General features: G+C 42.3%; 2 protein-coding genes across 6 annotated transcripts in view; one reads left to right on the top strand and one right to left on the bottom strand.

The window, feature by feature from the left end:
• GNPAT (glyceronephosphate O-acyltransferase) overlaps positions 1-385 on the bottom strand; it is a 41,463-nt gene extending 41,078 nt beyond the window's left edge. For all 4 annotated transcript variants that reach the window (XM_050949071.1, XM_050949067.1, XM_050949069.1 and 1 more), the window contains exon 1: positions 110-385. In XM_050949071.1, the coding sequence (XP_050805028.1) occupies positions 110-307 (198 nt within the window). In that variant the 5' untranslated portion in view covers positions 308-385. The remainder of the gene's footprint in view (positions 1-109) is intronic.
• Positions 315-21,626, top strand: C4H1orf131 (chromosome 4 C1orf131 homolog). Of its 2 annotated transcripts, none has more exons than XM_050949178.1 (7): positions 315-486; positions 1,411-1,760; positions 11,244-11,300; positions 12,305-12,400; positions 12,994-13,080; positions 15,014-15,060; positions 16,076-21,626. In XM_050949178.1, the coding sequence occupies exons 1-7, from the start codon at positions 396-398 to the stop codon at positions 16,203-16,205; spliced, it is 858 nt and encodes a 285-aa protein (XP_050805135.1). In that variant the 5' UTR covers positions 315-395; the 3' UTR covers positions 16,206-21,626. The 2 variants fall into 2 exon arrangements, with proteins under 2 accessions (XP_050805135.1, XP_050805136.1); XM_050949179.1 differs by having other exon boundaries at positions 390-486; positions 1,406-1,760.
• Positions 21,627-23,405: the final 1,779 nt, after the last annotated feature.

Below are 23,405 nucleotides of genomic sequence, written 5' to 3'. Positions count from 1 at the left end.
CGTTCCCCAGGGGGGAGACCCGATACCCGCCCCCCCAGCGGCTGTCGGCGGCGCCCCGGAGCCGAGTCGAGCCCAGACGCGAGGGGCAGCCCGCGCCCCCGGCACTTACCGAGTACATGAGGGCCCCGAGCCGGGAGCTCGCCGCCGCCGCCATCCTAGCCGCGCTACCGCTGGGCTGAGCCCGCCCCGCCTTATCGGCCTCCGCCTCCACGTGGAGCTCGAAATATTCCGGCCGCCTCGCTCTGCCTAGCGGGCGCCTCCGCGTGGGGGAGGGGAGAAGCGACTCGGGGGCGCCGCCATATTGCATACGACGGCGGCCGCATGTGGCCAAAGCCGCGCGCGTTCGTTCATTCTTTCGTGTAGCTGCTGGGTCGGGGGAGAACGTGGCCCCGGGAATGGAGCGGAGCCCGGGCGAGTGCGAGCAGGAGCAGGAGGCTGCGCGCTGCAGCCTGCTGGACGCGGTGCTCAGCTCCCTGTATGATCTCGGTGGGTGAGAGGGGGAGCCGCGTGTGTAGGGCTGGGCGATACCGTCCCCTAGGCAGGGCTTGGGGCTGCTCGCTCCGGGGGCCCATTGCAGACACTGTGCCCTTGGTGGGATGGGGCAGTGCAGTTCCAGTGACCCCAGAAAGTTTGTCCGTAAGCCCTTCATCCCCCTAGAGACTCTCGTGCCCCCTTAGGCTTCCCCCGAGCAGTGTTCAGGTAGCAGTCGATTCCTCCCTGGCCCATCCCAAATCAGGAGCTCAGTCTCTCCTTTGGCTGTAAATTTCATGGGCTCCTCAAAATAGCTCTATTACCTCCTTGCCCACTCCGGTATCTCTGCTTATCATTTAGCCTTTACTATGTGTCTATCATGTGCCCATCATCACTGTGATACGTAAACACCTTGTGGTCCCTTGTGCAAGTAAACCTGTCTGTTGATCGGGGCTATACCAGTGGCACTCAACCTTTCCAGACTACCCTATATGCCTTTCGGGGATCTGATTTGTAGTGGGTACCCCAAGTGTCACCTCACTTAAAAGCTACTTGCTTAGAAATCAGACATAAAAATACAAAAGGGTCACAGCACACTATTACTTAAAATTTTCTTATTTTCCCATTTTTATCATATAATTTATAAAGTAAATCAACTGGAATGTAAATATTGTACTTACATTTCAGTATAAACAAGTCATATTTTAGTTTGTACTGACTTTGCTATTGCTTTTTATGTAGCCTGTTGCAAAACTAGGCAAATATCTAGATGAATTGATGTAGCCCTGGAAGATCTCTGCATGCCCCCAGGGTTGAGAACCACTGGGCTACACAAAAGAGAGTGAAAGGTTGTGAGGGGAAAACAAACACTAAATGTCTTAAAGTCTGATTATTGGGTACAAGAGAAAAGAAAGCTGAAATGTTTGTTTTGAAGCACAGGAGACGAGCCGTTAGATAAAAATGAAAAGAAAAAGATCCAAAAGAAAAATGTGGAGAACAAGATGGTGTCAGAACCTTCCAGAACAGTAATGGAAGATAGAGATGTGTGCCCTGATTCAGCAATCCCAGGCAAAAGGAAGAGTGCTTCCAGTTTCTTCAAAAAACTGAAAAATGAGATGCATCATGACTCTGATTCAAAACAAGCCACCCCAGAAACCAGGGCTTCTAATGCTGTGTCACCCGAATCTACGCAACAGGGAAAGACAACAGAAGTGGAAGTTGTGACATTTTGTGGTCGGAATAAAAAGAAGAAACCTAAAGTGGAACTCACTCAGGACAGTGTTTCAAAGGTAATGAATGGGTCATTCATTCAGATCAAAGGAGGTGGGCCAGGCCTCTGAGGTGGTACAGAGTATTCTCTCTTTCATGTGCTTGGCTGTCTGGTGTTGTTCATATGCTCAGGGTCGAACTGATTGCCATATGTAGAGTCAGGAAGGAATTTCCCCCCAGGTCAGATTGGCAATGGGGTGGGGTGGGGTGGGGGGTCTCCTTCCTCTACAGCATGAGGGCTGGGTCACTTGGTTCATTTGAGTACATCTCAGTTAATCAATTTCCTGCTGTCATAAACAGATAGCTAAGGGTTAATGTCTCTTTCACCTGAAGCACCTGACCAGAGGACCAATCAGGAAACTGGATTTTTTCAACTTTGGGTGGAGGGAATTGAGTGTCTGAGTCTTTTTGTCTGCCTGCCTGCTTTCTCTGAGCTTTGGAGAAGTAGTTCTACTTTCTAATTTTCTGTTTCTAAGTGTAAGGACAAAGAGATCAGATAGTAAGTTCTATGGTTTCTTTTCTTTGGTATTTGCATGAATATAAGTGCTGGAGTGCTTTGATTTGTCTTCTTTTTGAATAAGGCTGTTTATTCAATATTCTTTTAAGCAATTGACCCTGTATTGTATCATTTTAATACAGAGAGACCATTGGTATGTATTTTTCTTTCTTTTTTATATAAAGCTTTCTTTTAAGACCTGTTGAAGTTTTCTTTACTTCAGGGAAATTGAGTCTGTACTCACCAGGGAATTGGGGGGAGGAAGAAATCGGGGAGATCTGTGTGTTGGATTGGTAGCCTGATTTTGCATTCCCTCTGGGGGAATAGGAAAGTACTTTTGTTTCCAGGACTGGGAACAGAGAGGGGGGAAGGGAAAAAGGATTATTTCCCTTTGTTGTGAGACTCAAGGGATTTGGGTCTTGGGGTCCCCAGGGAAGGTTTTTCAGGGGGACCAGAGTGCCCCAAAACACTCTAATTTTTTAGGTGGTGGCAGCAGGTACCAGGTCCAAGCTGGTAACTAAGCTTGGAGATTTTTCATGCTAACCCCCATATTTTGGACGCTAAGGTCCAAATCTGGGACTAAGGTTATAACATGAGTGGCAGTGGTGGGATATAGACAGAATCCAGAAGCCAGTAGGAATATTATATTTTTCTCTTCTCTGCTAAGGGCTTTTTTAGCAGAGAGAAACAGTTGGTTTTAAAAGGGAACCAGAGAGAATTTTTTTTTTCCTGCTCTCTCTGGCAGTTTGTGGCTTGCATGTTAAGCGAGAAGCCATTAAGAGACTGTTGAGGGTCTTTTGTCACACAATAGCACTCCCATTGAGAGTCATTACCAGCACTATATATATATGCAAATAAAGTGGTTTTTCTAGTTTACGCTAGAGAGAGAAAAGGAAAAAAGCACTGTTGCTAGGCAGACTTCAGGAGGTAACAGAGAGCCTGCAGTTCAGAAGATAAACACCGGAGGGCACCCCAACACAAGAAAACAGGAACCATGACCTCTAAGGCAAAAATTGAGGCCGAAGAACAAATCAAAGAAGCTGAACACCGGCGAGAGATGGAAAAACACAAACAGAAAATTAGAAAGTAGAACTACTTCTCCAAAGCTCAGAGAAAGCAGGCAGGCAGACAAAAGACTCAGACACTCAATTCCCTCCACCCAAAGTTGAAAAAATCCGGTTTCCTGATTGGTCCTCTGGTCAGGTGCTTCAGGTGAAAGAGACATTAACCCTTAGCTATCTGTTTATGACACCTGCCATGTTAGGTGCCTCCGGCAGTGGTGCACCTCTGTCGCTCCTAGTCTCCTGAGGAGTATAATACCTTTGTCTAATTTCAGTGGTTGGGTTTAGTGTGCGGGTGCTGGGTGATGTTGGTGACTGTGATATATAGGAGATCAGAGTAGATCAGGGGTTGGCAACCTTTCAGAAGCGGTGTGCCAAGTCTTCATTTATTCACTCTAATTTAAGGTTTTGCGTGCCGGTAATACGTTTTAACAATTTTTAGAAGGTCTCTATAAGTCTATATATTATATAACTAAACTAGTGTTGTAAAATAAACAGGGTTTTCAAAATGTTTAAGAAGCTTCATTTAAAATGAAATTAAAATGTTGATCTTACACTACTGGCCCGCTCAGCCCGCTGCTGGTCTGGGGTTCTGTTCACCTAGGCTGGCAGCGGGCTGAGCAGGGCCTGCGACCGGGACCCCGGCTGGCAAGGGTCCGTCAGCCAGAACCCCAGACCAGCAGCGGGCTGTGCAGGGCTGACGGCCAGGACCCAGAGGGCTGGAGTCAGGGCTGGGGGCTGGGTATGTGGGGGGGTGTAGGTGTCAGGGCAGAGGCAGGGCTGGGTATGGGTGGAGGTGCCAGAGTCAGGGCTAGGGTTGCGGATTAACAGGGAAAGATGAAGGAGTCAATCAGAGGGCTGGGTATATATGAGGGAGGTACAGGGCTCAGGGCAGGGGCCTGGGGGGGTGCGGGGCAGAGGGCGTGGTGTGTGTATAGGGGGTCATGGCTCAGGGGAGAGTGCTGGGTGACTGCCCCCCTAAAAACTCTCAACCCCGTTGCTCCTTGTCCCCTGACTACCCCCTCCTGGGACCCCTGCCCCCAACTGCCCCCCAGAACCGCACCCCCTATCTAAGCTTCCCTGTTCCTTGTCCCTAGACTGGACTCTATCTCCTACTTGTCCCTTGACTTCCCCGACCCTTATCCACACCCCCGTCCCCAGCCAGACCCCTGGGACTCCTAGGCCCCATCCAACCACTCTCTCCCCCCTGACAGGACCCCCAGAACTCCTGACCCATCCAACCCCCCCCCACTCCCTGCCTGCCCTAAACCCGTTCCACACCTCTGCCTCCTGACAGGACTCCCAGAACTCCCAACTCATACAACCACCCCCACCTCCTTGTCCCCTGACTACCCTCTTCAGAGACCCTCCCACCCTAACTCTCCCCCCCCCCGGACCCTCCTTGCTCCTGGTCCCCTGACTGCCCTGACCCCTATTCACCCCCTACACCCTCACAAACCCCAGGACTCCCATGCCCCATCCAGCTCCCCCTGCCCCTAACCACCCCCCCCGGGATCCCACCCTGCTCCCTGTCCTCTAACTGCCCTCACCCCTTATACAACCCCCCCAGCCCTGGGCCCCTTACCATGAGGCTCCACACAGAGCTAGATACGCTGCTCCGCGGGAGCACACAGCCCTGCCCCTCCGGTTGAGCGGGGAGCATGTCTGCCTCCCTGCAGAGCCAAACGCTGTCCTCGGGAGCGCGTAGCCCCAACCTCCAGAGCGCTACGTGCTGCGGCATGGCTCCAGGGGAGGGGAGAAGGCGGGGGAGGGGCCGACAGCTTGCTGCACTCGGCCCGGGAGCGCGGACCCCGCGGCTTGCCATGCCAGGAGAGTGGGGCCATTTGCCCATCCCATGCGCACAGCTATGCTTCTGCTCCCTGCCCCCGCGGGGGAATTGGAGGGCAGAGGAGAGCGCACCAGGCTGGGAAGGATTTTTAGTGGCATGCAGGAGTCCCAGCAGGCTCCAGCGTGCCATTAAAAATTGGCTCACATGCCGTCTTTGGCACACGTGCCATAGGTTACCAACCCCTGGAGTAGATGGTCTGGTTAGGTCCCTTCTGGCCTTCAGTTGTGCGACTTTCTGAAGTCTTGAAACAGCAGAGACTATACTAGGCCAAATCCCTCCCTGGCAAACTCCATTAATATCAAACTAGATGAATTTGATGTTTTTTGACATAAAAAATTGCCAGTATTTGTAGACTGTTTTGTCCATTATTTATATTATAACAGCACAGTAGGCTAGCCTCTTTTCTTGCACATTGCTGACAGAGTGGCTACTTCTTAACATGCCACAAATTTGCTATTTGTTGCTGTAATACTTTATAAACAAATTTCCTTACAAATGTAAGATTTTTCGTCCAGATTTGCTTTGACCTTCAAATTTATAATGCAGTGATTTCAATTACCTCATTTAAATCTATTAACTAAAAGTTGCTTGAATGGAAGGTGCATTAAGGATGAGATTTTCATAGCCATAGAAGACTAAAAGGGCATCAAAAGTAATTGAGGAGAGATTAATAAGACTGGACTTTTCAGCTTGGAACGAGACAACTCGGGGAATATGATAAAGGTTTATTAAATCATGACTGATGTGGAGAAAGTAAATAAGGAAGTGTTCTTTATTCCTTCTCATAACACAAGAACTAAGGGTCACTAAATGAAATTAATAGGCAGCAGGTTTAAAACAAACAAAAAGAAGTATTTTTTCACACAACACACAGGAAACCTATGGAACTCCTTGCCAGAGGATGTTGTGAAGGCTGATACTATAACAGAGTTCAAAAAAGAACTAAAGAAGTTAATGGAGGATAGGTCTATCAATGGCTGTTAGCCAGGATGGGCAGGGATGGTGTCCCTAGCCTCTTTGCCAGAAGCTGGGAATGGGCAACAGGCTATGGATCACTTGATGAATACCTGTTCTGTTCATTCCCTCTGAAGCACCTGGCATTGGCCACTCTCAGAAGACAGGATACTGGGCTAGATGGACCTTTGGTCTGACCCTTTATGGCCGTTCTTATGTTTTTATGTTCAATGTCTAGTTTTTGTTAATGTTAAAAGGAACTGGACATCCAAACCCCTTAGATGGCTCTGAAAATACCACCATAGAAGTACAAGGTATTATTATTAATCTGTCTGTCCACGCAGTGATCTTATTTTGTAATTTGCCACTGTGAATCATCAGTCAGACACACACAGACATGCTCTTGTGCCTTCACCAAGTGTGCTTTTAGTAAGACTGCCGATTAATTGGAGTTAACTCACGTGATTAACTCAAAAAAATTAATCGCGATTAATCGCAGTTTTAATCGCAGTGTTAAACAGTAGAATAAAGGATACCAACTGACATTTATTAAATATTTTGGATGTTTTTCTAAATTTTCATATACTATTCTGTATTATAATTGAAATCAAAGTGTATATTTTTTATTATAAACATTTGCACTGTAAAAATGATAAACAAAAGAAAGTATTTTTCAGTTCACCTCATACAAATACTGTAGTGCAATCTCTTTATCATGAAAGTGCAACTTACAAATGTAGATTTTTGTTGTACATAACTGCACTCAAAACCAAAACAACATGTAAAACTTTAGAGCCTACATGTCCATTCAGTCCTACTTCTTGTTCAGCCAGTCGCTAAGACAAACAAGTTTGTTTGCATTTGCAGGAGCTAATGCTGCCCACTTCTTGTTTACAATGTCACCAGAAAGTGAGAACGGGTATTTGCATGGCACTTTTGTAGCCGGCATTGCAAGGTATTTACGGGTCAGATATGCTAAACATTCATATGCCCTTTTATGCTTTGGCCACCATTCCAGAAGACATACTTCCACGCTGATGATGTTTGTTAAAAAAATAATGTGTTAATTAAATTTGTGACTGAACACCTTGGGGGAGAATTGTATGTCCCCTGCTCTATTTTACCCGCATTCTGCCGTATATTTCATGTTATAGCAGTCTCGGAAGATGACCTAGCATATGCTCATTTTAAGAACAGGTTCATTTCAGATTTGACAAAACACAAAGAAGATACCAGTGTGAGATTTCTGAAGATAGTTACAGCACTCAACCCAAGGTTTAAGAATTCTAAGTGCCTTCCAAAATCTGAGAGGGACGAGGTAAGGAGCATGTTTTCAGAAGTCTTAAAAGAGCAACACTCCGATGTGGAAACTACAGAACCCAAACCACCAAAAAAGAAAATCAACCATCTGCTGGTGGCATCTGACTCAGATGATGAAAATGAACATGTGTCAGTCTGCACTGCTTTGGATTATTATCGAGCAGAACTTGTCATCAGCACAGACGCACGTCTTCTGGAATGGTGGTTGAAGTGTTAAGGGACATATGAATCTTTAGCGGATCTGGCATGTAAATATCTTGCAATGCCGGCTACAACAGTGCCATGTGAACACCTGTTCTCACTTTCAGGTGACATTGTAAACAAGAAGTGGGCAATATTATCTCCTGCAAATGTAAACAAACTTATTTGTCTGAGCGATTGGCCGAACAAGAAGTAGGACTGAGTGGATTTGCAAGCTCTAAAATTTTACTTGGTTCATTTTTTTTTTGGTACATAATTCTACATTTGTAAGTTCAACTTTCATGATAAAGAGATTGAACTACAGTTCTTGTATTAGGTGAATTGAAAAATACTATTTCTTTTGTTTTTTTACAGTGCAAATACTTGTAATAAAAAAAATGCAGTGAGCAATGTGCACTGTGTTCTGTATTGTAATTGAAATAATTATATTGATTGAAAATGTAGAAAACATCCAAAAATATTTATTTAAATGGTATTCTATTATTAAACAGTGCGATTAATCACGATTAATTTTTTTAATCACTTGACAGCCCTAGTTTTTAATTATATGTGAAAAAAATATGGTTACCTCTAAGACCTCAGATCTGCAAAAATTAATGCTTGTGCTTAACTTTATGAATAGTTACATTGTTTTCAATGCGACAACTCATAGTAGTAAAGTTAAGCACGTGTGTGTCTGTAGGATTGAGGTCCAATTTCCCAGTTTAAGGGAGATGTTTAAACAGATTTGTTCAAATTTATAATGCTGGTGGAATACTTCAGGCACTTTGCACAGACTAACAATATTTACAACTAAATTTAAATAATAATGTATAGAACTTACAATACTACAGTAAAAACAAGCCTTCCAAGTGGTAGATAAAACAATGAGTCATACCCCTTGTATTCCCAGCCCTCTTATACAAATAGCATGAGTTAAGCTTTTATAAGCACCTTGTTCAGCAGAAATATATTTGTTGCTTCAGGTCAGAAGTAAAGTTTTGCATAGTCTTCAACAAGCAATGGCAAAGATGGGGTCTAGTGTCCTAGAGACACAAAAGACAAAAGTCTGCCTCTAACTCTATATACATGTTTTGTGTTGTCACTGAGCCACTAGCTGGCTCTGGTCTGATCTTGTGAGGTGGCATAGAAATGACATCCATAAGGATTCTTCCTTTTCTCTGGAATCACAGTCTTCTACAGTCAGTACTGTGTCTGCTCATATACAAGTTTGGAGAATCAGATAGCTCAGGGAACTGAGGATGAGAAAATGGAGCCTTTTAGGTTGTTAGCTCAAATCCAGACCTGGTCTGCAGTTGTCTAGTGGTCTCAGGCCATTTCTTAATGGTGTTCAGATCCCAAAAGTCACCATCGTAACTGGCCCACTTGTTGACAAAGTGAGCAGAGACAAGGATTGACAGAGCATGGCAACTGAGCTACCTCCCATGCCTAGAAGAGGTTCCCTTCAGTTATTAATTAGTTACAGAGTTTTGGGGTAGCTTGTGTGTCTGTTTCAAAAACAGTGTTTATTGCCATAATCTCTAAGGTCCTGATGCGAAAATTAGCTTTGCCTGGATGGACCCTTGTGCCCGCTGGAGTTCCACTACCCGAAGCAGGACTGTATGCAGGTCCAGGGTTCTGCTGAGGTGGAGCTTGTTGCAGGATTTGGACCTTAATCATGAACAGCTCGGGAGAGCTGCAAACTATTGTCAATTTTACAATGGGTTCTGCTGTTCATCCCTCTGTTTCTAGGAATCTCTTTACATTGTTTTTCCCCTCCCCAACACACTCTTCCACCTCTTTGTGTTCATGGTTTTTTGCTTACGGAAGATTTTTGCAAATAGCACGTTACAAAGTGTTCTGGAAGTGACAAGCAATCAGATGGTTGAGTTGTGACGTTTCATATCTGAATTTTGCCAAAGTTTGGGGGTATTTGGGTTTGATGTGTTGAGTTAACTTGATACAGAGAGGAGCTGTGGCATGAAATTGAGGCTTAATATGAAAGGGGGTTAAAACTCTGGGGAGAAGGTGGGCAGGAGAAGAATCCTTTTGCATTTAGACAGTAAAAGTTGAGTGGACGCAACAGTGAAATGGACTGAATTTTCTGATCCAGAGTGCTGCCACGCTGCATCAGCCTGCTTAGGAGCTGGCTGAGTATTGGCCTAGAGAGGTTCTGCAGTTTGATGTGACTGCTCTCTGATTGCCAAACTCAAGAATAAAAAAAAAAAAGACACACTGAAATAACTCCCTGAGATTTTTTACCAATCTGAAATGCTCAGAGAAACTTTCAGGGTCCAACATGAATGCATTACACACCTTTACAAGTAGCACTGTATCCTGAAAAGAGCAGAAATCTTACATGAAAATAGCCTGTGTAGAGACAGTTAATGCCCTGGTCTCAGTTTGTCAATTTGTGCTGCTTCATACCCTGCCATGACATCTCCTTCCTCCAGCAACTGAACCATCTCAGAGTTGTGGGATTTTTGATTAAGTCCGCAACTGTAGAACCTCAGGCAGCACAGCCTTCAAGGCACAGCTGAGGCATGTTGGCAGGGTAATGTGGAGAAGCATGCATTGCTGCTGCCTCTGCTGTGCCAGTTCTTTGGTTAAACCAAGTTATTCACTTTCCGGGACTGTCCAGCCAAACTCCTTTCACAAGCATGAACTTTACCTTTTTTTTGTGTGTGTGTGTGGGGGAAATCGCACAGAGCCGAGCAGATATAGGGCTCTGAAATGATCTAAGCTTTGGATCCATGAGTTGCTTATCAGAAAAGATGTAGTTTGTACTGTTCTCATTGTGGGCAACTAATAGTAGATTTCTTTATTTTTTTTAAATGGTGTTTTTATTGGCCTGCCATTGTTGACTGTGCTCCTGCATAAGATTTTTCTCTTGTATCTGTCATTTAAGATGGCTATATACGTTAATATATTTGTTTGTGCAAACAACTATAAATTGAGCATTGTTCTGCATATTACCACAAGTTGTCAGGCAGATACTGGTACAACTGTTCCCTCAAGGGATGCACAGTTTTTCCATGGCTGATACACAGTTTGTTTTGACCATTCTGTGTATCCTATATTTAATGTGTGAAATAAGTGATTTCAAGCTTGTATCTCTTCTTATTCTTTCTCTTTAATCTTATTACAAATCAGTAATAGAAGTACGTAAGGTAAAGATGTATTTTGCAGGCAGTATTTTTTTCTTTCTGACAAACTGCAAATTAAATTTGAACTTTTAAAGCAAGTCTGCATTGCAACTGTTATGCAGAATGTGGCCTGTATATTTTTAAACAATGAGTAATTGTGACTAGTGTCCGCACAAGATGAATAGAGTCTGCTTTTAAAATGGATTATTTTTCTTGTGTGACATTCACAGTGGTAAAAGACTATCAAACAGGAACATACACACAGAATAAAGAAATATGCATTTTTAGATTTCATACTCTGGACACTAAACAAAATTGTTCCATATAAAAGTCTAAAATGTCTACATATTGTAACAGAGACACAAGAGATTCCTACTGAAAGGCTCTATACTCTTTCTAGCATTTTATTACTGTTCAAATAACTCGCGCCATTGGCACACATTTTACATCGCTGCTAGTTGTCAGATTTAAATGGAAACATTTTCTTTTCTTTATAGACAAAGATGGCTATTCCAGAGAAAAATGTGAATGCACCAGAATTTAATTTAGAAAAAGTAAGTTACTGTGGCTTATCTAATCATGATGAATGGGGTGTGTGTGTGTGTGTGTGTGTGTGTGTGTGTGTGTGTGTGTGTGTGAGAGTGAGTGAGTGAGTGAGAGAGAGAGAAAGTTAAAGTCGAGGCTAATTTGGAATGTTCTTAGATAAGTTTATCTTTTGCAGATGGAGCCAGAATATATTGTTTGGTGCAGGCGTGTCAGAGCACTGCTAGAGCTGTTGTGTAGCGCAACCTTTGAAGATAGATGTATCCCAGTTGTTCCATGTCCTCTTCTTTCTAATGTATTGGTAGCCAGTAACGAATGGTCACTGGCTCACTCTGTGTGAGCCCGGCTGGCTCCAGGCACCAGCATTCCAAGCTGATACTTGGGGCGGCAATCTGCAAGGGGCGGCAGTCCCTGTTGTTTTGCCCCCAAGCTGTGCACCAAATTGCCGTTGCGGACAGTGGGGGCAGTCTGTGCACCATTAGGGCGGCAGGCACATTTCCACGGTGGCGGCAATTCGGCGGCAGCTTCTATGTTTAGCTGTCCGCGGCGGCTTCAGCTAAACTAGCTAGAAGCTGCAGCCGAATTGCCGCCACTGCAGAAATGCAGCTGCCGCCCTAAGGGCATATGGACTGCCCTCACTGCCCGTGGTGGCAATTCGGTGCGCTGCTTGGGGTGGTGAAAACTGTAGAGTCTGCCCTGTGTGTGAGCTTCTTATAACTACTCTCCCTCTATTTGTTCTTTAGTTATAGTATTAAACAAAAGTAAAAAAATGTGTATTTACTAATTTCCCCTCTGCATGTGTACCCAGAGACTGGGTGAAAAAAAAAAATAAACAGGCTGTGATAGATGTTCCACAGTAGTACCAAATTTGATTAGTCTTATTTTATAACATGTTGATTTGCCAAACATTTGTTAAGCATTCTCTGGAATAGATATCCTTTGTGGTGTGCCAACCATTGTTTTGTGATAGCTCATACCTTCTCTGAAATGGTTTCAAATTTCTGTAACGTTTTAGGCCCGTCTGGAAGTACACAAATTTGGAATCACTGGATATGAAAAGAAAGAACAGCGGATATTGGAACAAGAACGTGCCATCATGCTGGGAGCCAAGGTATATAAAGATGGTACAAAATGTTGGTATTTGTCTCTTTCTAAAACACTTTTTTTTAGTTGCTCCCCTGCTTTTGTATACGTTGGAAGAGTCTATGGATGATGGGAGAATTAGTAGGTGTATGACATCAGAAATACCCAGGAAGTGAAAATATGATTGAGAGGGACAGTGATTTCTATGGAGGTCATTTGAAATTTAGTTTGTGAATTTTGTGTGTGTTTTTAACCCTTACTTAACTTGTTTTTCTCCCAGTGTTTCAGTTAAGGCCTGAGAGAGCTTTCCATCTACATTTCCGAGTGGTCCTAGAAACCACCACCAAAAAAGGAAAGAAAATAACAAGCAGAAACCCTTTTTCTTTTAGGGTTTGTTTGATTTTTTGGGGGTTCTTTTATTGGGGCGGAGTGTGTGGAAACCTTTTAGACTTTCTTAATAAGCCCCCCGTGTCCACTCCCCAAAAAGGACACAAACCTATTTATTCTGTTTCCCTTTGCGGGCCCTCATGGAAGCTGATGCTGTGTAGAAACATGTAGATTTTTTAGAATATGTTTGAATCTTTCTTGCAATGATAGCTTTACTCATCTGTTTCACTGCAGCCTCCCAAAAAGGAATATTTGAACTACAAGATTTATCAACAGAAAATTAAAGAGGAGAAAACAGTGAAGAAAGAAGATTATAGTATGGTTTGTATGCAATGTTTCCTATAAAATAACAAGGGGCAGGTTGCAACTAGCCCAGTAGTTTAATGGGATAAATGATCCAGGTTTCATTACTAGATCCAGTCTCTTATTACTTGGGCTGGTGCTCTGCCTTGAAGATGGAAGGATATTGTTCCAGTCAGCTGCAGCCCATTAGATTGTACTGTGGTATTGATTTTCTACAGCACGTCCCATCATATCAGAAGGACAACAGCTGTTATATCTAGCCTTAAGAGTTGGCATTGTAGAGGATTCTAACAGGAATAGAGAGGTTGTCACATGCTTCCTGTCCCATAGATCTCACCTCTCTCCCCCTAAGGTTTTGTGGCAGGGCTGGGAGATCCACTGAGGTTTGTAGTAAGCTTTACAGAGATTATACTGTAACTGCTCACTTAAAGTCATCCTGGTTAATGTTTCGTTGTTATGTTGCTGATCAATTAGAGAACATGCTCATTTAAAGTTGTGCAGTGCTCCCTTATAATGTTGTTTGGCAGCTCCCTGCTTTGTCCACGGCTCGCAGAAAGAGCAGCCCATTGGAGCTAGCTGGTGGGTGGTTGGAAGTAGGGTGGACCGGCAGCCCCCATATCGGCTCCCCTAAGTTCCCTGTGCAGCAGCCACGCTGCAGGCTATCAATTGCCGGCAGTTCAGCTGTCCCTCTCCCCCACTTCCATGTGCTGCTCCTGCCCTCTGCCTTGGAGCTGCTCCTGGGAGCCTCCTGCTTGCAGTGAGGGGTGGGGAGGTGGGGGGGAGAGGGGTGCTAATGTCAGGGTGTTCCCCTCTTCCCCCACTCCTTTACCTCATCAGGACATTTCCACAGAGTGGGGTAGGGGGGACACGATAGGGCTCAGGAGGGAGCTTGCTGGCAGCAGCTGCTGTCTTAACTTGCTGATCTACTTAAAAAGGCAATGTACTTGAAGTCGGGTCAGCGTACTTAAAGGGGCAATGTGCATCTCTCTCTCTCACACAGGGTGTGTGTCTATCTGCCATGCTGTCTCCCCTCCCTCCATTTGTGTTGCCTTGTAGAGTGTGAGCCTACATTAACAACAATGGGTTAACCTTTGAGGGCTCAGCAGAATACTAGTTCATCATTTAGCAGTAAGGCATTCCCTGGGAAATATCCCACCCTCTGACTTCACCACCTCAACCAGGCTTCACAATCATCATTGCTGTGTACCAGTATTAAATTGTTTGTTTAAAACTAATTTTCCTGGAACCTAACCCTCCCATTTACATTAATTCTTATTTGGGAAATTGGATTTGCTTAACATCGGTTTGCTTAAAGTCACATTTTTCAGGAAGATAACTACAACATTAAGCAGGAGTTACTGTATATGTAAATTCCAAAAGGTATGAGAGGACTTCTAGGTAACTCAGTGGAGCTGCCGTTGATGCCGGTCAAATCCTTTTCCTTGGTCTTTCCAAACTGCCTTGTCCATTTGTGGAATTGTGAAACATATCGCCATATTTGGGGAGCCTAGAGTTTTACTCCACTTACTCCCATGAGTTATTTGTGCTGATTCTAGCAGGGCTGCTCCTATCAGTGAGGATTGTTCACATGATTATGGAGGATGCAGATTTAGGATAATATATTTGGTTTAATTTCCCACCCACCAGCCCCACCCTTAAAGTTGACAAACTGTTTAAATCAAACCAGCAGTATTGCTTTCACCTTTCAAAAGAAACAGAATTAACTTTAGTTGATTTTTACTGCATGTTGCCTAATTACATTTGGCCATATCCTCAGCAGATGCAAATCTGCATAGCACCATCAAGGATCCAGCCCATTATTTAAGCCATCATGAAACAGTCTGCTCCCTAGACACACAGTATGCATGAGCCTTTATGTTCTGGACTGCTCTTTAGCCAGGAGCGTCTGTTCATTTTCGACTGAAATATTTATCTTTAAATCTGATATCAGGAATATGAATCTATCAAGAAAAAGAAGAAAAAGGGTCAGGAGCAGAGGTGAGACATTTTAACTAAGTATTGATAGCAAACTTGCTTTTGCTTAAGCTTTCCTGGTGAATTGCCTGTAATTAAAAATGCAGTCTTATGGCAAAGCTGTGCATATCGAAATGGAGTGTATTTTTCATGTACATTGTAGAAACTCCTAACTGCAACATTGTGATGTTGTTTTGTCTAACCTTTTAAACTTGCTAATTTAAGCATTTTCAATTAAACTGCCTTAGTTCTGCCCTGACTTGTCAAAAGGTTTTGAAATAGTGGTTTGAGAGTAAAGGTGAGGCACTTGATGTGAAATCTAGTGCCTTCCACCCCATCTTACAAAACAGGGCATTGTTTTTGTCCCTGAGGAAATGTTTTATAGGATAAATTTTAAAAACCACATGACATGCTCAGAAAGTGTAATTGCATTTTTAATTACAATGTAGTTGGTTCATTGGAACTATTTCTGTATTTCTCTAAGAGCCGTTATGTTTTCTGATTTTATTTATCCAAATATCTGTTTATGGTTAGTTAATAAGACAAAATTTAATCACATGTATAAGTGTTTGCAGGACTGGGCTATATATTTGTAAAACTTTTCAAAACATATTCATGGCATAACTAGGGCCATAAAATAAGGAAAAAGTACATGAAAAAGGCTACTTTTGACCTAAATGAAATAATGTACTCCTAATATTTTTCTTATTTTTGTATATATTGTTCCAGGGGTGGTTGATTTAAAATTATAACTGTCTTTAGGGAAGGGCTAACCCTCTAATTTTAATTTTATTTTTAAAATTTTTATCCTATTTTTGGAGTTGGTGTCAATTTAAAATGTGTGTTTATTTAATGTATTAGATTCAGTGGCCTGTATCTAAGATTCTATATTAATAAACTTCAAACTACTACTATTGCATAATTATCGGTTATGAACAGGTGTATTTTCACCTTAAATGTAGCATTTTGTGCAGATATTTTGGGTGCTTTGGATGATGACTTTTCTTTATCCTAATTTTATTTTATTTTTTAAACCTAGGAAATACAAAAAGAAAAAGTCAGCAGTCAGTGCTGTGCCAACAGGACAGGTTGGAAAATTTAAAAATGGGACATTGATTCTTAGAGGTCGTGACCTAAGGAAAATTAAATCGTCAAAAGTGGTTAAATGACATTGTTACACCACATCAAAACAGAAAGTGAAAATGAGCTAGAATTAATTTCCTAACTGAAAAATGTCTACATAGCCAATATTTCTTTGCTCTATTTTAATACCTGTCACAATACCTTGGGATTTTTTGTTTTTTGGGGTTTTTTTTATTTATTTATTTTTTTTAACCTCAACAGCACTGAGTTTCCACTCTGAGGAGAACATAAAATGCATTGTTACATCATAAATTCTGAGTAAGAAAAAAATAAGTTGTTTTTTCCTATTGATAAGTAACCTAATTAAACTATTACTTTCATTGACTAACAAAGATATTGTACTTTATTAGTCTGAGAACTGTTCACTTTGCAAGCTGAAAATTACTCGGGTGTTGTCTCAATGCAAAAGTGACTTATGTTTGTTTTGCGTTTTTTTTAAACTGAAGCAAAAAAGTTTAGCTGTTTGTGAGTATGAGGACAGTGAGGACATAGCCCAAGATTTTCTATTTAAAAGTAACATTATTTGGATGTTTAAAAAAAAAAAATAAAAGCGCAAACAGCTCTTGCACTGAAATACAACCATAGGTGGGCAACTCAAGTTTAGCAGGGAGAATACCCCTCACTATAGAGTCCATGCTTCTGAATGTCCTGGTGACAATGGGCAGGCAGTTGGCCCAATAATGACAGTTCAGAAAGCACACTTCATACATGCACGGCACCAGGGATGGATTAAGGCAATCTCGGGCCATGTGGAAGGTATGACAGAGCCCTCCAGCATGGCTCTTCTCTCCTCACAAAGAAGCAGGAGCATCAGCATGGGATTCCCTTCTCCCCGGGAGTGGCGTTGTATGTTGTCCTCTCCTCAGTAGATGCAGAAGGGGCTCACCCACTTCTACCTCCCCAGTGAAGGGACAGCAGCCAGGGCTCCCCAGTACTTCATCTCAACTGCCAGGGCATATTTGTCAATGGGTTGTCCTCTGTGGGGGTGGTGTTGGGACAGTCCCCCAAAGTAGGGTCTTGGCATTAATACCCCATTGAAATGCAAGGGGCAGTTCAGACCTCTTGTAGCTACTGCTTAGGGTTCTCAACTAACTCAGGCAAACATAAGAACTGCCATACTGGGTCAGACCAAAGGTCTATCAGGCCTAGTATCCTATCTTCCAACAGTGGCCAATGCCAGGTGCTTCAGAGGGAATGAACAGAACAGGTAATCATCAAGTGATCCATCCCCTGTTGTCCATTCCCAGCTTCTGGCAAATAGAGGCTAGGGACAGCATCCTTGCTAATAGCCACTGATGGATCTATCCTCCATGAATTTATCTAGTTTTTTTTTTTGAAACCCTCTTATAGTCTTGGCCTTTACAACATCCTCTGGCAAAGAGTTCCACAGATTGACTGCGTTGTGTGAAGAGCATCACTGCATTAATTACTCTGTTCATGTTTTCAAGGGCTACTTTGCAACCCTAAGGGCTAGAATTTTTTTTTATTATTATTATTTTATAATCTTAAAATGAGTGTTCCGATCCTAACAATTGCCTGACTCCTGAGGTGGGGGTCACAGGCACATGCTTATGCCTTAATCCAACCCTGCATGATCCTTGAGCTGTGATATGTTTAGCCACTTTCACCACCATTCTAAACAAAGACTAAATTGCATCTGTTTGGGCTAACTTGGGTATGCAGCAAATGAGTCGTTTTTGCATATTGAGCATTGTCCACTGAGCATGCTTGGTAGAAAATGTTAAATTGACATTATATGCTCAGAGATGAGTTCACTGCAAAGCCAAGTGCTTATGTTTCAAAATTGGTTAAGACAGCAGTTGAGTTTTGCCTCCCTGCTATGTTGTAACTTGAATTTTCACACTCACTGCCAGCCCCTCCAGCCCACTTCTTCTCTGCTCCACCTTTTAGTTAAGGTAGCTCAAGCTTTTTTCCTTGGCTTCAGTTGCTTAGATCCCTTGAACTTTATGGGTGCTTAGACCCTAGTGAGCTTAGGAAGCTTATAGGGATGAAGCCACCTTAACATTTATGCAGGAGCAAAGCTTCAGTCATAAAGAGCTCCTAATCTTTGCAGAACTAGAGCGCAAACCTCATGGGATCTGTTAAGGAGCTGAGCAGCACTGGATGCAACATTTTTCTTTATATAATCCCTCTCCTCCCTACAAAAAAAACCTAGAAAATTAAGTGCCAAAACCAGCAATGTTATAGTTGCTCATAAAAGCAGTACACTCCGGAAATGCAGAAGGCTGAACACACAAGCCTAATTCTTCCTCTTGTATTATAACTGAAAATTCTCATATGCTCATGCTGTTGAAATGTTATACTGACAAACAGTAACTCTTAAGGTAGTTATATTACACACATGTAGAACTCCAGCAAAGAGTCCTGTGGCACCTTATAGACTAACAGACATATTGGGTATTCACCCACAAAAGCTCATGATCCAATACGTCTGTTAGTCTATAAGGTGCCACAGGACTCTTTGCTGCTTTTACAGATCCAGACTAACATGGCTACTCCTCTGATACATGTAGAACTCCGTGTTTCTGGTTAAATATGTAGCTTTAATTACTGTTAAGTAAAAATGGTAAAACTTATGTAATGAGCAATGCCATTGAGTTAAACGTTGGAGGTAGAAAATGCAATGAAATGTGAGTGGTATACAACCAGTACTGACTGGACTAGTAGCAAAAGAAAGCTGATGACTTACTTTATTCTGCCTTCTTCCTGGGTGAAGGAGGGAGAATCTCTGCATCCTGCTGGAATTGAGAGGTTCCCTTTCCTTAAGTGCTCTTCCTTCCAGTCCTCACATCCTAATCACAAGCTTTCTGACAATCCCCAGAAAGGCTGCAGCCATCACTATTGAGTCTTCCCTCTTCCAACACCTGTTTCTTCCCCACCCAGCTTTTACCAACCTGTGGAGCCAGGGAGTGGGGCATCAAACCTAGGTCTCCTGCAGAATGCTATCCTGACACTATGATTACCCCTGCCTTTATGCTTGAGTCCAGCCACCATCTCCTGACAAGGCATTCCCACTATAGCTCCCTGCTAAATATTAATAACCGTGGAAGACTCACAAGGAATGTGAGGTACTTCCCTTCCCCCAGGGGTTGAGTTTGCTGCCTACATAGCATTTTTCAGTCCCTTGCTAGCCTAAATATGCAGTTTCATGTGCTTTATATGTGGCTGCATGCAATGTGACTTCAGTAGAGCCCAAAGGAACATAAGAACGGCCATATTGAGTCAGATCAAAGGTCCATCTAGCCCAGTATTCTGTCTTCAGACAGTGGTCAATGCCAGGTGCTTCAGAGGGAGTGAATAGAACAGGTGATCATCAAAGGATCCATCCCCTGCCACCCATTCCCAGCTTCTGGCAATCAGATCATCTGCTTTCATAGTGTTACAATTACTATTGTACCATGCCTGTTACAGTAATTTATTTGAGAAGTTCAGGAGAGTAGGAAACCATTCAAAAGTCTCTCAGCTATAGATTGAGCTGAATAACATGTCAGAATACCACTTCACAAATGCTCAGTGCAAACCATACAAAATATACAGCTGATTGGAGGATTCATTCCCTGCCTTGGAAGTTAAATAAGTGTTCTAAACCAGAAAATGAATAATTGTGTGAAGGTGAATTTCCTCAGCTTTCCCCTGCCATTAAATCAGCAGGTTATTCTGCTAACTTTACTAAATTGTTGGTTGCATTGTATGAGTGCAACTTGAACTTTATAACAGCAATTTATCAGTAATAGTAAACCAGGCACCATCAATGGATTTGTTGGCAGTGTATTAAGAATTTATTTAAAATCTGTAAAACAGCATAAACTCATAGGTCAGGTTTTCCAAAAAAGATATTAATACACAGTCAGACTTGGACCAAAAGACAAAAAAAGTTTTGTTTCCAATTCAAAAAATACAAACTTTTGCTACAGGTACAAAATTATAAAAAGTTTATTTTTTTCCTCTTGATCTGGTGACGTACATATACAGAAGTGATATATATTCCACCAGCTCCAATTGATGGAAACTATGGGAAATTATAAAAGAAAAATGTCATGGTTAGGAAGAAATCAGGAAACAAGTTTTGTCTTTTATTTAACCAGATGTGAACACTGTTGTTTTATTCCTTTGTACTTTTTTTTTGCCAACATTTAAATTAATGTCTTTCATGCTTCATATCACAATTGGAGAAAAAACAGCAATTCTGCCTCATGCATTAATTCTAACATTTCATCACATTGTGTCTCCTCACTGTGCTCCATTCATTAGTTAGAAAGCTTGATATTTTTATTGACAGCATTTATGCAATGGTGGTTAACATCGGGATTGCTGTATTGAGAGAATGAAGTCTGGACCCCTAAATGTTCACATACCAATCCACTATATAAACTTGGAAATTCTCCAAGTGGCATGAAATTTAGTTTTGCATCTTGTTCTACTTGGATTTGCTTGCAGTAGCATGAGCTCATTTGACCTAGAAATTCTACTGAACACCCATTTCAGTAAAAAAACATGTGCATTTTCTTTATCATGCAAGGATGCAGAAGTCCCAGAACATCTATTCTCTGTGGTTTGCAATGGGCTTCTGCATCTAAGAAGCCTGTATGCATTTTAAATGGATTTGTGCTTGAAATTCCCATTCTGTTTCATGTGGACAACCAGCATTACTGATCAGAGGAATCCCAAACAAATGCTGTCAATAAAAATGAGAAACAGCTCATTTCCTTTAAAACAAAACAAAAAGACAGAATCTTATTTTCAGGGACCAGTGAGATCTTTGACATGTGAACATACCATTTTGTAATGTTTGATATATTACTTTAACCTGCTGAAGGACTCACTGAGCTTGTAATCTCTCTTCCATCGATGAGCTGGCCAAGATGTTTTATTATTATTCTATAGCAAGGTTAATGCTTTGCTTTGCTATTAAAAAAGACCCTGCAAAGGTGGCAAAACCTGAGATTAGGCCTAACAATTTCGCTTTGTTAACTATCTGTTTTGGAATGCAGGATTCCAGTACTTTTCAGCATCTTACCTTCTCATGGGACCCGGTCGGCAAAGCAGAGCTGTAGTCTGGTAAACATCCCTAGATCATAATCTCAGACACAGTGCTTTGCATTTGTTGGTGGTGGATTAGTCTTGATTTTATCTCTTTACCTTGTTTATTCAATATTATCCATATTAAAGTAAGAAGGCAAAAAAACTATATATCACATTTCTTCTTGCTCTAGAACATCTAAGAAACTAGGGTATCCAGTGCTCTTTGCCATCTTTTTAAATTACACTTTAAAACAAACAAACAGAACCCCATAACACTTACAGTACAACAACAGATTACCAGCCAAAACCAACTACAGCAATACATTACAGTGTTCTTATTTACAATATGATGGAATATTATGTATATAATAAATTACATTAATACTTTTCCTCTTAAACTCTGATATACGTAATCTCATGATTTTTTTTCCTTCAGTCCAATATAAGTACATTTGTCCTCTCCAGCGCTCTTTAATTATATAGGCTATAATGGGAGACGACACTGGTTTCACTTGTCTTTTCTAAATTTAAGAAGCCAAATTGCACTACAAATTCTGGATAAATCACAGCTCTCTTCACTAACATTTACATTTTAAAGATATATATTATGTGCTTGTTATGTACCTTTTAAAATGGGAAATAACAAGGGATTGTCTGACAGGCCCAGGGGCAAACTGACCAGGTTGTAGCAACACTTTTGTGTGAGCTTCTTTTGAACTGATCTAATTAAAAGCAGCCAGTAGTGGCTGCATAGGCCTACAACAGTGTGTGGCTCTGACAATGGTGTGTGGCCCTGTAGAGCTGGAACCCACAGAGGTTTTGGGTTAGTGGAGGGGAGAAGAGCATGGTCCTGAGGTGAAACTCTTCTCCTGCCACTTTTTATAGCGGCACAAGTTTTCTAACCTGGTTTACTGAATATACTGGGGAAATCTGTAGAGGAAAGAACTAAGAGGAAGGTTTACAAGGGGTAATATTCTGGATCACACAGCGGTGTGATGGAAATTAAGGGACTCTTGTCATTCTCCAAACCGTAGTCTTTTTCTTTCACAGTAGTAGAGACAATCCAAGTGTGTGGATTCAGGAGTCAATACCTGAATTTTTTAATTGAAACAGAATTTAAGCTCTCAGGGGTCAAGATTTTTTTTTTTTTTTTTTTTTTTAAACTCTGTAAATCAATTTACCTCTGTCTTGTGGAGTCTGCACCCAAGCAGGCAAACTGTAATAGGTAAAATTTATTCCACAGCCTAAGGCCTTGCTGTCCCTCACCTGGGATATACTGTCCCAGAGGAGTAGAAGAAACTCCATGAGAGAACTTTTATGCTTGTCCAGCTGGCCAGGAGGCAGAGTTTCACACACACAAGATGCTGGAAGCTCGATCTCCCATAATCCCCAGAGATCTATACAGATCTCAAGGAAGCAAGGGGCATCCCAAATGGATTCCCTGGTCTACCATCTTGATCCTTCCTGGCCCATCAACAGCCCAACTTATATGAGAACCATACTCCCATGGGCTTCCTGCTAAAGAAGGCATTGGGGGTAGTGGCAACATGAGTTAAATTGTATTCCCCACAGCTCGTGTGAGGAGAAGCTGGAGAAGCCTAGGTAGGTCCCTGAGCCCCTGAAGGCCTGCAGAGCTGCAGCCCCAAGGAGGTGCTTGGGGGAAGTGGAAGGGAATGGAGTATGCGCCTGAGGTGAGACTGCTCTTCCTCCCTCTTTCTACAGACACAGGCTCCCCTCTGTGCACAGATATTGAGAAGAGGAACACAGAGCCTGCAGGGCTTTGTGGATGGAAGGGCCTTGTGTTAGTGATCTGCAGTGGAGTGAATTACTTCCAACCTGAACAGAGGAGTGAATTGCTTTCATTCCTTATGCAGTGTTGGTCTTAAAGGGACAAATTTTGCCCTCACATATACACGTGAGGTTCCCACTGAAATCCATGGGAGCTCCGCATGTGTATTCAAATGCAGAACTAATCTCACAGTCTAGTTCTAATTATTTTTCATTACCACTGTTAGACAAGCTACCAGAATGCACGCAGCTTAAGTCATTAAAATTTTCTTCATAAGGGCAGCTTGGTCTAGTTTCAAATATAAGTCTTTAAAACACATACGCAACCAAAAATAGACTCACCCTCTGTAGACTTAGTCCAATTAAAATTGACAATGTTAATACAGGATATATAT

This window comes from Gopherus flavomarginatus, chromosome 4, assembly GCF_025201925.1.
Source record: "Gopherus flavomarginatus isolate rGopFla2 chromosome 4, rGopFla2.mat.asm, whole genome shotgun sequence".
In the NCBI taxonomy this organism is placed as follows: domain Eukaryota; kingdom Metazoa; phylum Chordata; order Testudines; family Testudinidae; genus Gopherus; species Gopherus flavomarginatus.
Note: the sequence above shows the minus strand (reverse complement) of the source record. Positions and strands in the feature narration are given on the sequence as shown.

What these genes read in the sequence shown, in the direction of transcription:
- C4H1orf131 (XM_050949178.1), top strand. Translation starts at nt 396, where the DNA reads ATGGAGCGGAGCCCGGGCGAGTGCGAGCAGGAGCAGGAGGCTGCGCGC. An exon ending in CAGCTCCCTGTATGATCTCG is followed by an intron (nt 487 to 1,410) that starts GTGGGTGAGAGG and finishes TTTGAAGCACAG; the next exon opens with GAGACGAGCCGTTAGATAAA. An exon ending in CAGAATTTAATTTAGAAAAA is followed by an intron (nt 11,301 to 12,304) that starts GTAAGTTACTGT and finishes GTAACGTTTTAG; the next exon opens with GCCCGTCTGGAAGTACACAA.